Below are 15,589 nucleotides of genomic sequence, written 5' to 3'. Positions count from 1 at the left end.
GTATAGAAGTACTTTTGAACATAAGACATTCCACTACTGTTCTCTGTATTTGACAGTATAGAAGTACTTTTGAACATAAGACATTCCACTACTGTTCTCTGTATTTGACAGTATAGAAGTACTTTTGAACATAAGACATTCCACTACTGTTCTCTGTATTTGACAGTATAGAAGTACTTTTGAACATAAGATATTCCACTACTGTTCTCTGTACTAGACAGTATATAAGTACTTTTGAACATAAGACAATCACTACTGTTCTCTGTATTTGACAGTATAGAAGTACTTTTGGACATAAGACAATCTACTACTGTTCTCTGTATTTGACAGTATAGAAGTACTTTTGGACATAAGACATTCCACTACTGTTCTCTGTATTTGACAGTATAGAAGTACTTTTGAACATAAGATATTCCACTACTGTTCTCTGTACTAGACAGTATATAAGTACTTTTGAACATAAGACAATCACTACTGTTCTCTGTATTTGACAGTATAGAAGTACTTTTGGACATAAGACAATCTACTACTGTTCTCTGTATTTGACAGTATAGAAGTACTTTTGGACATAAGACATTCCACTACTGTTCTCTGTATTTGACAGTATAGAAGTACTTTTGAACATAAGATATTCCACTACTGTTCTCTGTACTAGACAGTATATAAGTACTTTTGAACATAAGACAATCACTACTGTTCTCTGTATTTGACAGTATAGAAGTACTTTTGGACATAAGACAATCTACTACTGTTCTCTGTATTTGACAGTATAGAAGTACTTTTGGACATAAGACATTCCACTACTGTTCTCTGTATTTGACAGTATAGAAGTACTTTTGGACATAAGACAATCTACTACTGTTCTCTGTATTTGACAGTATAGAAGTACTTTTGGACATAAGACAATCACTACTGTTCTCTGTATTTGACAGTATAGAAGTACTTTTGGACATAAGACAATCACTACTGTTCTCTGTATTTGACAGTATAGAAGTACTTTTGAACATAAGATATTCCACTACTGTTCTCTGTATTTGACAGTATAGAAGTACTTTTGAACATAAGATATTCCACTACTGTTCTCTGTATTTGACAGTATAGAAGTACTTTTGAACATAAGATATTCCACTACTGTTCTCTGTACTAGACAGTATATAAGTACTTTTGAACATAAGATATTCCACTACTGTTCTCTGTATTTGACAGTATAGAAGTACTTTTGAACATAAGACATTCCACTACTGTTCTCTGTATTTGACAGTATAGAAGTACTTTTGAACATAAGATATTCCACTACTGTTCTCTGTACTAGACAGTATATAAGTACTTTTGAACATAAGACAATCACTACTGTTCTCTGTATTTGACAGTATAGAAGTACTTTTGGACATAAGACAATCTACTACTGTTCTCTGTATTTGACAGTATAGAAGTACTTTTGGACATAAGACATTCCACTACTGTTCTCTGTATTTGACAGTATAGAAGTACTTTTGAACATAAGATATTCCACTACTGTTCTCTGTACTAGACAGTATATAAGTACTTTTGAACATAAGACAATCACTACTGTTCTCTGTATTTGACAGTATAGAAGTACTTTTGGACATAAGACAATCTACTACTGTTCTCTGTATTTGACAGTATAGAAGTACTTTTGGACATAAGACATTCCACTACTGTTCTCTGTATTTGACAGTATAGAAGTACTTTTGGACATAAGACAATCTACTACTGTTCTCTGTATTTGACAGTATAGAAGTACTTTTGGACATAAGACATTCCACTACTGTTCTCTCCTGTTTGTTGAATTGGTCTGCTGTTGTAACGCTCAACGTTGTTCTCATTGCAGTGACAAAATGCATGTTAACAACGCACACAATGTCCGCTATAGCTACACTGTCTCTCAATGGAGATCAAGATCGTGGACCTCTACCAGAAGATTTAATGTCTAGAGACAACTACAAACATTGTTGTCTGAATCTGTTTGAAGAGTTTAAAACTCGCATGATTGATGCTCTAGTGAAATGTGTCCGAACGTCTTTAGCGGCTTTGCGAAAGAGATTTTTAGCTGGGTAAAGAAACTATAAGCAGCACACTTTCTGTGGCCAAATCTTTAACATCTTAGGATGTCTTGACATAGATACAACCTTTATTTTTTTAGTGTAGTTCACATATTAACACAATCTATATACTTTGTTTAGTTCACACATTGACACAACCTATATACTTTGTTTAGTTCACACATTGACACAACCTATATACTCTGTTTAGTTCACACATTGACACAACCTATATTTTAGTGTAGTTTACACATTGACACAACCTATATACTTTGTTTAGTTCACACATTGACACAACCTATATACTTTGTTTAGTTCACACATTGACACAACCTATATACTCTGTTTAGTTCACACATTGACACAAATCTTTATACTTTGTTTAGTTTACACATTGACACAACCTATATACTTTGTTTAGTTCACACATTGACACAACCTATATTTTTAGTGTAGTTTACACATTGGCACAACCTAATCACTCTGTTTAGCTCACACATTAACACAACCTATATTTTTAGTGTAGTTTACACATTGACACAACCTATATACTTTGTTTAGTTCACACATTGACACAACCTATATACTCTGTTTAGTTCACACATTGACACAAATCTTTATACTTTGTTTAGTTTACACATTGACACAACCTATATACTTTGTTTAGTTCACACATTGACACAACCTATATTTTTAGTGTAGTTTACACATTGGCACAACCTAATCACTCTGTTTAGCTCACACATTAACACAACCTATATTTTTAGTGTAGTTTACACATTGACACAACCTTTATACTCTGTTTAGTTCACTCATTGACACAACCTATATTTTTAGTGTAGTTTACACATTGACACAACCTATATTTTTAGTGTAGTTTACACATTGACACAACCTATATTTTTAGTGTAGTTTACACATTGACACAACCTATACACTCTGTTTAGTTCACACATTGACACAACCTATATTTTTAGTGTAGTTTACACATTGACACAACCTTTATACTCTATTTAGTTCACACATTGACACAACCTATATTTTTAGTGTAGTTTACACATTGACACAACCTATATTTTTAGTGTAGTTTACACATTGACACAACCTATATACTTTGTTTAGTTCACACATTGACACAACCTATACACTCTGTTTAGTTCACACATTGACATAACCTATATTTTTAGTGTAGTTTACACATTGACACAACCTTTATACTCTGTTTAGTTCACACATTGACACAACCTATATTTTTAGTGTAGTTTACACATTGACACAACCTATATTTTTAGTGTAGTTTACACATTGACACAACCTTTATTTTAGTGTAGTTTACACATTGACACAACCTATATTTTTAGTGTAGTTTACACATTGACACAACCTATATTTTTAGTGTAGTTTACACATTGACACAACCTATATTTTTAGTGTAGTTTACACATTGACACAACCTATATTTTTAGTGTAGTTTACACATTGACACAACCTATACACTCTGTTTAGTTCACACATTGACACAACCTATATTTTTAGTGTAGTTTACACATTGACACAACCTATATTTTTAGTGTAGTTTACACATTGACACAACCTATACACTCTGTTTAGTTCACACATTGACACAACCTATATTTTTAGTGTAGTTTACACATTGACACAACCTTTATACTCTATTTAGTTCACACATTGACACAACCTATATTTTTAGTGTAGTTTACACATTGACACAACCTATATTTTTAGTGTAGTTTACACATTGACACAACCTATATACTTTGTTTAGTTCACACATTGACACAACCTATACACTCTGTTTAGTTCACACATTGACATAACCTATATTTTTAGTGTAGTTTACACATTGACACAACCTTTATACTCTGTTTAGTTCACACATTGACACAACCTATATTTTTAGTGTAGTTTACACATTGACACAACCTATATTTTTAGTGTAGTTTACACATTGACACAACCTTTATTTTAGTGTAGTTTACACATTGACACAACCTATATTTTTAGTGTAGTTTACACATTGACACAACCTATATTTTTAGTGTAGTTTACACATTGACACAACCTATATTTTTAGTGTAGTTTACACATTGACACAACCTATATTTTTAGTGTAGTTTACACATTGACACAACCTATACACTCTGTTTAGTTCACACATTGACATAACCTATATTTTAGTGTAGTTTACACATTGACATAACCTATATTTTTAGTGTAGTTTACACATTGACACAACCTATATTTTTAGTGTAGTTTACACATTGACACAACCTATATTTTTAGTGTAGTTTACACATTGACACAACCTATATGTTTGTGTATAGTTGCCCACATAAGACACAATGTATAATGTTAGTGTATTTCAAAAAGTTTCGTTTATAGATATTTTGTATTTCTCATCTAAGAGTAGTATTTTTTACATGGGAAAGTCGAAATGTTTTCTTGAGCTCATTCATTTGTATAAAAGAAGAACAAAACTGTTATGTATTTATTTCCTAAGTAATAAACTAAGTGTTCGACTGCATATTCCTGATACCGTCTATGGTTTGAACCCATTGTGTTCTTATTCTACAGTATACCAAGAGCTACTGCTCAGACCAGCATGCAGGGTACTGGTGATGATGATGGAAAAGTATTTACAGGACCATTTTTTTCAGTAGATGTAGAGCTAGCTATTCCTAATGTGGTAAATAATTGCTCTACTTGTTGTATTGGATGTCCTAGATTACTTTCCTTCAGCCTCCTTCACAGAGCTAGGCTTGAGATCGCCTTTTTAGTGGGCCCTGTCACCCGTACATGTTAAAAACTAAAAGAACTATTGAAAATCTGATTTCATTAAATTTTGTAGCTTAATTAATTTCAAATATAATTTTAAAATTTAAAAAAAATTTGACTGCAATTTGGGTATCGAATCCGTTACACCGTCAACTGCTAAAAAAAATACTTTTTCTGATTCGGCCAGCGAAGAAGTCAGCGATGATTTATTGGTCTGTTCATTCTATGCACATCTAGATTTAACACTAGACTTAAAGTGCTGAAATAGAACTTTTAAGATTGGGTGTACATCTACTTCTAGATCTAGAATCATGATGTGATCTATATTAGATTTACGTAAAAATATAAACAACGCTTACAAACTTCAATAAAATTGATTGAAGCAAGTTTAAATTTACTGTCATCGAATTTAAGGCCGACTACGCCATGGTGGCTCAAGACCTAGATATAGTCTCCAATCAATTTTCCCCAAGTGGCCAACGAGCTAGTATTTTTTTTTTCTCAGCGATATATATATCAACTGTTAAATTTCTAGGAAAATCATTAGAGCCGTTTTTGAGCTCAGCTGTCCGCCCACCCACTCTGATTCCATGAAAGAGTGACTTAGATAGAGGTATTGTAAAAATAGTTTTAATAATAATGAATGAAAGGGCAGCAATTAAAGGAAATAATAATTTAGTTTTTTAGTAAAATTATTGTGTGTGTGTGTGTGTGAAAATGATCCTATAAATAAATAATTGTTACGTATTTATGAACTTTATAGTGTATTAGCTACACACAGTTAACACACACACAGTTAACACACACACAGTTAACACACACACAGTTAACCAAAAACATTTAATTTTGTTTTTAATAACGAATGATGTACATTATATGCATTCTTCATTGGCCTCCTTCAGTCGTAGAACGACTATGGTTCATCTCAGAGCACACTTCATGTGGCTGTGGAGCCCTATTTTGGAGTGGCACTCCCGTCCACAGATAGCGCAGGTTAAGGTGGCTTTTGCTTCGGTGGTAGAGGAGCTGGCCGTTTTTCAGATTGTACGCATATATCTATAGATAGTTCTTAAACACAATGTGAAAGCCATTATTTTATATTATTTATGAACACACCCACTATGATGATTGTCTACAGAGACCAGGAATAAGAGATGCTCTATTCAATAACATCTCTCTTCAAAGGTTTCCCATAATCATATCCGATCCTTATGGCTGCTTGAGTCATTACAAGCTTATCCTGCCACCTAACGGCCAGAGTAGCATAAAGTATCACCACGAACCTTGCGGGGACCTGCACTATTGCACGCTTCATTTCATCAAAGTAAAGATTGTTTCAGAATTATGGAAACTCAAAGTTAAATATTGTATTTAAAATTATAACTCTATGTTAGGTGACTAACCCGGACATCACAAAGATTGTCAATGCATTAAACAAAGCAGTAACTAGAATTATAGAAGTTGGAAAACGAATTGAAATTTGGGATCCACCAAACCCAGCAATCTTTGTCAAACTAGGTGTTCCAATGAGTAAAGAATCCACCAGTACAAGTGAGTAGCTTTCAAAGGTCTAAAGTCATGTGTTCAAACAACAGCAACATAGTTAGTTAATTATTACTTTGATTTTTTTCCCTTTGATTCAAGATAAGTATTTTGTTTCTATTGAAGCTTTGTTTTTAAAGAAAAATTGTTTCAAAATCATTGGCGAGAATAAAGATGTGATGAAATACACCACTCTTGGTGCCATTGCTTCTCCTGTTGGGGAAGAAATAAAAAAGTCACTCAAAAAATTTTCTGAGTTTCAATTCATTTGGCAGGACGAAAGAGAAAAAGTGTTACAGGTCTGTAGATCTAGTGTTGTCTGTAGATCTAGTGTTGTCTGTAGATCTAGTGTTGTCTGTAGATCTGTTGTTGTCTGTAGATCTGTTGTTGTCTGTAGATCTAGTGTTGTCTGTAGATCTAGTGTAGTCTGTAGATCTAGTGTTGTCCTTAGATCTAGTGTTGTCTGTAGATCTAGTGTTGTCTGTAGATCTAGTGTTGTCTGTAGATCTAGTGTTGTCTGTAGATCTGTTGTTGTCCTTAGATCTAGTGTTGTCCTTAGATTTAGTGTTGTCTGTAGATCTGTTGTTGTCTGTAGATCTAGTGTTGTCTGTAGATCTAGTGTTGTCTGTAGATCTATTGTTGTCTGTAGATCTAGTGTTGTCTGTAGATCTAGTGTTGTCTGTAGATCTGTTGTTGTCCTTTGATCTAGTGTTGTCCTTAGATTTAGTGTTGTCTGTAGATCTGTTGTTGTCTGTAGATCTGTTGTTGTCTGTAGATCTGTTGTTGTCTGTAGATCTAGTGTTGTCTGTAGATCTATTGTTGTCTGTAGATCTATTGTTGTCTGTAGATCTAGTGTTGTCTGTAGATCTGTTGTTGTCCTTTGATCTAGTGTTGTCCTTAGATTTAGTGTTGTCTGTAGATCTGTTGTTGTCTGTAGATCTGTTGTTGTCTGTAGATCTAGTGTTGTCTGTAGATCTAGGGTTGTCTGTAGATCTGTTGTTATCTGTAGATCTGTTGTTGTCCTTAGATCTAGTGTTGTCCTTAGATCTAGTGTTGTCTGTAGATCTAGTGTTGTCTGTAGATCTGTTGTTGTCCTTAGATCTAGTGTTGTCCTTAGATCTAGTGTTGTACTTAGATCTAGTGTCGTCTGTAGATCTAGTGTTATCCTTAGATCTAGTGTTGTCTGTAGATCTAGTGTTGTCTGTAGATCTAGTGTTGTCCTTAGATCTAGTGTTGTCCGTAGATCTAGTGTTGTCTGTAGATCTAGTGTTGTCTGTAGATCTAGTGTTGTCCTTAGATCTAGTGTTGTCCGTAGATCTAGTGTTGTCTGTAGATCTAGTGTTGTCCGTAGATCTAGTGTTGTCTGTAGGTCTAGTGTTGTCCTTAGATCTAGTGTTGTCCTTAAATCTAGTGTCGTCTGTAGATCTAGTGTTGTCCTTAAATCTAGTGTCGTCTGTAGATCTAGTGTTATCCTTAGATCTAGTGTTGTCTGTAGATCTAGTGTTGTCTGTAGATCTAGTGTTGTCCGTAGATCTAGTGTTGTCCGTAGATCTAGTGTTGTCCGTAGGTCTAGTGTTGTCCTTAGATCTAGTGTTGTCCTTAAATCTAGTGTCGTCTGTAGATCTAGTGTTGTCTGTAGATCTAGTGTTGTCTGTAGATCTAGTGTTGTCTGTAGATCTAGTGCTGTCCTTAGATCTAGTGTTGTCTTTAAATCTAGTGTCGTCTGTAGATCTAGTGTCGTCTGTAGATATAGTATTATCTGTAGATCGAGTGTTGTACTTAGATCTAGTGTTGTCTGTAGATCTAGTGTTGTCTGTAGATCTGGTGTTGTCCTTAGATCAACTCAGAGGTTAAAGTTCTATTTTAACAAAAAAAAAAACAACTGCCTAAATTGTGCCGATGTGCCAAAACCCCAAAATATCAAATATTTAACATTACATTGAGAATTTTGTGTTATCACAAACTCAGAGGCGGCCCATTCGGATCCTCCTATTTGCAAGGAATATTCAAGACATGATTTGGTTTTGATTGTCCAAACATAATATTTCATAGATTCATTTGGCGTTGTAAAAAATGTTTTTTTTTTTTGTAAAATGTTTGACATGTTTCGGATGATCATTCAAAGATGAAGAGAATCTACTTCCTAGTTTAAACCTCCCACAGGACGACTGGGGATATCTAGATATCTGAGTCACACACACAAGATATTTAGGTATCTATGTTACGCACACACACAAGGTATTTGGATGTATCCCTTCACACAGAAGATCTCGCTTTAGACACATGTCTGCGTCCTATCCTGGATATCGTCCTAGACAGATATATTTGCGTCCTATAGGGCCTAAATAGTACCAATGTACCAATGTCAAAAATATCCAATATACGTACCTTATATATTTCCATATGTATTTAATATAATTTAATATAATGTATAGGATACAAACAAATAATAACTATTTTTGTTTCTACTAGGACTTTATGAAAACTAACCCTGACATCTATGAATTCAAAGAACAGTACATCAGGCTTAAAGTGATGGAGGAGGATGTAGCTAACATTACCCCAAATGTTGTCATAGGGCCTATTTCTTTGAACACGGGTAAGTGTTAGAAACTGTCACACAAAGATATATGTCACTCAAAAGTCAACGTTGCTAAACTATCAATGTTACATTTGTTGCTCAGAGCATTTGAAGTTAGCCATACAAGTGGAGCTAAGTGAGTGGAAGCGTGCCTATGGACGTGAGCTGAACAATATCATGAAGAAGAGAGTGGATGAGATGACAGAGTATATGGCAAGCCAATCGAAATTGCTGAATAAGCCAGTCAAAGATTTGGACGATGTCCGGCAGGCTATGGCAAGCTTGACTTCTGTGAAAGAAAACTACATTCGTTTGGATGAGGAAATGTTGCCTATTGAGGTAACTCCAGTGTTGACTTTCATCTACTCATAAATAGAACTACTTCTGTCAGTAATACAGTAAGGTTCATGGTCATGTAACTCTAATCATCATTCTTATGTTTTAATTACATTACATGGGCTACAGCCTAAGGCCTGGTTGGTAGTCTTTGTAATACTTGTACGATTAGGGGAGAGGCCACTGCAAAGAGAAAAAAAGATCAGAGTATTTCAAAATGTGGTGCTCGCTCCCCTATACATCACCTCAAGGAGGCAACGTTCTGACAATGGGGTGGGGGGGGGAGTCCAATTATCTATCTATATATATATATCATTCTCTTCTTCCCTCAACAGTTTAAATGGGTAGTAAGGTGTAAAGGAAAAATCACTCTGCGGATAGTCCACAAGAAAACAAGGGGGGGGGGGAGTACACGTAGTCACAAAAAAGCAGGGCAGGACCGTTGCAACATCTCTTTTTTTTTTAATTTCTACCTCACGTTGAAAAAGGGGAGGGAGTAATCTACTCTGTAGTAACTATCGAAGCGACAGAGCACGCTCAAGAGTTTGGACAGAAAGGAAAGATTACTCTTTTATTTTTGCAACACGGACGGAGGGAGTTATCCTAGGTAATTTAAGAATGAAAAAAAAAAAGACAATTTTCGTCTGTATATTTCAGGAGATTGGTATGAGTTTTCAAAAGATTTTAATAATTTCCGGATATTTCCAGGACTTTTTCGTATATTTTGCAATTTCAGGAGATTTCCTGAATCTCTTGTTAAATCGACAGGAGCCGCGGGAAATCTGTTATAAGTTATAAAATGGTTTAATTTAATAATTTATACACCTAGAATTAGCGCGGGTCCTATAAAAGTGCTGGGCCCACTGCGGTCGCATAGGTAGCAGTGGCCTAAGGCTGGCCCTGAAAAAAAGCGGCGTATGCTACGCCGCCGGTCGACTAGTTTTAAAATATTTTAAGAAAGAGACGTCGTTTTAACATTGTAATGTATACTGTTTTAGCGACCAATTAGCTATGTAAATCCGGTACACTCTACTAATTTATTTGATAGGAAAATAGTTTTAGAAAGAGTTATTTTTTTTAAATTTATTTTTTACAATAATTGTAAATAGGGCCTATTGAAAATTTTTTTTTTAAATATAAGTGTGTCAAAGTAAATCACTAACCGAATAATTAACATTTTTACACTTAAAAAATTGGGTTTTAAGTTAAAATTTTGATTCGTTCTCAATTATTTCTCTATTTTTACTGCTGTATAGTTTAGACTATAATCTAGGTCACAGGCCTACGAAAACTATAAATGTTGTCTAGATCTAGATTTGTCGGCTGAATAGAGTTGGAATCTTGAAAAGATATATTCCCAGAGCTCTGCAATGAATACAAATGGTGTTTATTGGCTTCAACTGTATTAATAGTTGTATTAATAGTTTCTATTAGTTTCTATGATAGAATTAGATAATAATAATAATAATAATAATAATAATCTTTATTATCCGTAAGGAAATTTGTCTTACAATTTGTGCATTACACCAAACAAAAAACATTATAACTATAAGAAACCAAAGTGTACATTCACACCAGACGCACTCATAATTTACATGTGACAAAGTTTATACCAGATTGTTCTTATTTAATGATTTGATTGCCAGGGGAACAAAAGAGTGTTTGTGTCTGTTTGTCTTTGCTATCGGTGTCTTGTATCTCTTTTGTGATGGTAAAATCACAAAATCCTGACACAAAGGGTGATTCTTTATTTCGAGGATCTTGTTAGCTTTTTTATAGATGTTTGTCTCAAACAACTGACCAAATGGGGTTTGTTTTTTGCCAATGATTTTGCCAGCAGCATTTAGGATTCTATAAAGTTTATTCCTATTTTTAATGCTCAGATTGCCATACCAGGCAGTGATATTGAAACTTAAAATATTGCAGATGTGAGCGTGATAAAACATAGCCAAGGCCTTTTCGCTAACATTAAACGAGGACAGTTTTCTTAGTAGTCGTAATCTTTGCTGCCCTTTTTTGCTGATATAATCAGTATTTGCAGTAAAATTTAGTTTATTGTCTAGGATAGTACCAAGGTATTTAAAGGTTTGCACAATTTCAATAGTCTCTCCAGCTACAGAAACAATATCATTTCCCTTCTTGTCCCTACGAAAATCGATTATCATTTCTTTGGTTTTTTTTTACATTTAATAATAAAAAATTATCTTTACAGTATTCCTCAATGTGTTCTAGTTCTTTGAAATACTCATTTACGTCTGAGCTCTCTGAGAGCAGGGCAAGAAGAGCCGCATCATCAGCGAATTTTGTGAAGGAGCAACAAGAACTATCGGATTGAAAATCATTGGTGTACAAAATGAACCACAATGGCGATGTTACAGCCCCCTGGGGCGCCCCTGTGTTAACTATGCGTTCATTAGATATAACATTGTTTACCCTAACCCTCTGAGCTCTCTGGGTCAAAAATTCATTAGCCCATAGTATTATGTATGGACTAATCTGCAACGCTTTCATCTTTTCAATGAGTAAATGAAGTTGTATAGTGTTAAAAGCTGATGAGAAATCCATAAAGAGCAATCTTACATAAGTGTTCGGTAAGTCCAGATGTTTGTAGACACAGTTTAAAATATTTAGGATGGCATCGTCTACACCTTTACCCTTTTGGTAAGCAAATTGTAAAGGGTCTAACTTATTACAAAGATCATTCAGAAGAAACATTTTAACCAATTTTTCTAAACATTTAGACACAATGGAAGTAAGTGAAACAGGTCTATAGTCATTCATTTCCTTCGGTTTGGAAACCTTTGGCACAGGTACAATTATTTAGTAATCGCTAATTCTAAGCAGTTGTTAACATTGACATCCTCAAGGGCTTTGAGTCTTAGATAATTAAAATCTTTCGTGTCGAAGCGACAATAGAAATCATTTAACTCGTTGGCCAATGTTTTTTCGTCTCTTGTAGCAAGATTATTTTTAAATTTGACTTGTGCTCCTGCCATTTTGTTCATGATGCCCCACGCCTGTCTCATGTCACTTGTATTAATTGAGTCTTCCAGCTTGGTGCGGTAGTTTCTCCTCCCTTCCTCAAGAACGACGTTGAGATTTCGTTGAGCAATTTTCCTTGTCTGTCCATCGCCACTCATAAATGCTCTTTTCTTTTTGATTATTTCCCGTTTTATTTTTGCAGTGACCCATGGTTTATTGTTGGGGTATATCTTGATGCTCTTAGTACTGACACACATGTTTTCACAGAATTTGATGTAATTTGTCACTGCGTCGACCCATTCTTCCAGATTTGAAGTGGTCTCTTTGAACAAACTCCAGTCAGTGCAGTCTAGACATCCCTGTAGTTTGAGAATATTGTCTTGTGTCCATTCTTGTACGTTTTTTTGAATGATTTTTCCTTCTTTAAGTTTTGTGCGGTAGGTAGGCAGCAGTTGTATTGTTTTGTGGTCCGATGATCCTAGTGGTGGCTTTTCACGAGATGTGAATGCTCCTTTGATGTTACAATAACATAAGTCCAGAGTTCTGTTTTCTCTTGTCGGACATGAAATGTGTTGATAGAAGGTGGGTAGGTCAACCTTCAAGGTGCATTTATTAAAATCACCCAGTATAACTACTGGTGCGTCCGGTGACCTTGTCTGAAACTCATGCACTACGTCAGCGATTATTGCAGCTGCAACTTCCGTTTTGGCTGTAGGCGGAACATAAACCAGGACAATGTAAATAACCCCAAAGTCTCGTGGCAAATAAAAAGGTCTCAATGAAAGCGCCAGTAGTTCTAGATCCGGACAGCACATTCTCTTTTTAACCGTGTAGTTGGTACAGTATTTGAGGTTGATGTACACACAAAGCCCTCCACCTTTCTTCTTCTTAGACTCAGCCGTTCTGTCAGATCTCACGCAAGAGAAACCATCAATAGCAATCAGGTTGTCGTTGTCATCCTCCTCTAACCATGTCTCAGTAAAAGCCAATAGACAACTTTCCCTAAATACGTGGTCGTAGCGTATATGGGCACATATCTCATCCACTTTGTTTCTAATTGAGCGGACGTTAGCTAGAACAATCGTAGGTAGTGGTGGGCGAAAACCTCTTCTTCTCAGCCTTTGCCGTAGTCCTCCTTTTTTCCCTCTTTTCCTTGTACTAATAGAGGAAGGGTAGAAGGGTAGAAACAATTTATATGTGCATAACACGGTGGAAGAGGCTTCCTCTTTGAACGAAGTCCGAGGAGTTGATCTTTGCTATAATGAATAGATCTAGTACTAGAACGGCCGCCATCTTGGCTCGCCATTTTTCTTCTTTTATTTCTAACCAAATAACCAAAGTTGAACAAGTCTAGATCTAGTAAAACGTTTAATGTAAATACTCATTGTGGAGTCCACCTTGAAAACAGAAGTCTTCCTCTGCATAACTAATTACAAAAGAACATTCAATATACATCCAGCAAAGAAATAATAATGAGTAATGAAAGCACAAATTGCATGTCGCCACAGTGCAGCGCCATTTTGAAAAAAAAAAAAAATGACTAGATTTATGGCCAGCTTCATTCGCAAAGTGACTATCGATCATTTTATACAGTATATTTAGTATGTGAGCAGCACCTACCTAAATATATTCTCAAAATTTTCTTTCGTAACTTCCCATTTGGGAACTTTGGGTCAAATTGAGACTGACATATATATATATATATATATATATATTTTTTTTTTTACTTCAGCAACATATCCCATTGTGGACAGCTCATTGAAAATTGAACAATTGTACTTTCCGAATTCACAAAAATATAACATTGAGAGGGCTGGCACTTCTAGTCTGGTCTTGACAGTTTTGTATTTCAGGGTCTGCTCATATTATATATATATATTGGTAAAATACCACTGACTGACACATTGATCATGTGATCTCCTAAACTGTCGTACTTATCCGCTTCAAATTTCGTACACAGGTTTTTTTATCTCCTAGGTGCTCAATAAGAACGGTTTTTGACAGATTCGCAACTCGAGGACCGCTATTCGCGAAAAACCGCACGTATGGTCTAACCTTTGTTGTTATTTTTTTCGGTATTTCCCCAAAAGGCTGCAGACTATATAGAAAGCATATATAGAAATATGTCACACATTTCGTATATTTAGAGCAATTTTTTTTTTCATTTTTTTAAATATGCCTTACGTCATGTCCACTTCCTTTTGGACGCAATCTAAAAAACAAAGCCAATCCTAATAACATTAATAACATAGATCTAAAGTCTTTTTTTTTCTAAAGAGAGAAAGAGAGAGGTTTTGTTTTGTTTTCAAGAGAGAGAGAGAGAGAGAGAGGAGCAAGAAATGGTAGTTTGAAACAATTAAAAAAAAAGAACTACATCCTAATAGCATTAAAAAGATAAATCTTGATCTCTTGTCATTTCACTACATGAGAGAACAAAATACCAAAATAAATGTAGAAAGAGGAACGGGAATGAGGCATTCCATTGGGGCCTTCGGAAAATGCCTTTTTGTTTGGGGGGGGGGCCTGAAACTGATGGTATGAAGACAGGTATTTGGTGTCTATCCATTTATTGCGTGCATTCAGATTTAAGGTGGCCAAAAAAAAAGTAAAACTAATTTTAAAAAGTTGGGGGGAGGTCACTGTCGAAATATAATATAGATTGAATTGAGAAGTGAAATAAAAGTCATATGAATGCGTGTCAGGGGGCAGATAATGGAGCGGGTGTTTCCAAATCAAGTCAAAAGTCCATGTCGGAGAAATCACGATGCGCAGGTTAAAATAAAATAGGGTTTCCAAAAAGGGAAAAGAAACAGTGACAAGTAGAGGTCAACGTGTGACCCAGGTGAGATGACACAGCAGCGAGTGTTCTCTGGAATCTACATGTATAAACAAAGACAGGATGCGACGTGTCCTGTCGTGTTGTTCCAGGGGACGAACTGATCTACGAAGGGGGCAGTGTTACAAATGAACAGTGACAGTTAGAGTTCACTACGTGTGACCTCGGCGAGATGACACTGCAGCGGGTGTTCTCTGGAATCGACATGTATAAACAACGACAGGATGTGATGTTTCCTCACTTGTTGTTCCAGGTGATACTAGCAGTGTTTGTGCAACTTTGGAGAAGCGATTAGGGGCTTTATATAAGCCAGAGAGTTAATGTGAAAGTCAGTCGTATGGAGTCGTGATTGAGCCGTTACAGTCGATACAGACGATGTAAGACATGTGCGGCTCTGTGGAAGAGAAATGTGTACGACTCGATGCAAGTTAACTAGAGTAGAGTTAACTGGAG

At 35.4% G+C, this 15,589-nt stretch overlaps 1 protein-coding gene across 6 annotated transcripts in view; it reads left to right on the top strand.

Moving 5' to 3' along the window:
• Window positions 1–15,589, top strand: part of LOC106055954 (dynein axonemal heavy chain 8-like) — a 287,161-nt gene that overhangs the window by 103,140 nt on the left and 168,432 nt on the right. For all 6 annotated transcript variants that reach the window (XR_008773876.1, XM_056005343.1, XM_056005342.1 and 3 more), the window contains 6 exons: window positions 1,853–2,075; window positions 4,659–4,770; window positions 6,254–6,410; window positions 6,528–6,700; window positions 8,874–9,000; window positions 9,086–9,321. Coding sequence is in view for 5 of the 6 variants with exons in the window: in XM_056005343.1 (XP_055861318.1) it covers window positions 1,853–2,075; window positions 4,659–4,770; window positions 6,254–6,410; window positions 6,528–6,700; window positions 8,874–9,000; window positions 9,086–9,321 (1,028 nt within the window). In the remaining variant the exon portion in view is untranslated. The remainder of the gene's footprint in view (window positions 1–1,852; window positions 2,076–4,658; window positions 4,771–6,253; window positions 6,411–6,527; window positions 6,701–8,873; window positions 9,001–9,085; window positions 9,322–15,589) is intronic.

The sequence above is a fragment of the Biomphalaria glabrata genome, chromosome 12 (genome assembly GCF_947242115.1).
Source record: "Biomphalaria glabrata chromosome 12, xgBioGlab47.1, whole genome shotgun sequence".
Lineage (NCBI taxonomy): Eukaryota > Metazoa > Mollusca > Gastropoda > Planorbidae > Biomphalaria > Biomphalaria glabrata.
This window is presented reverse-complemented; position numbering and strand designations above follow the sequence as displayed.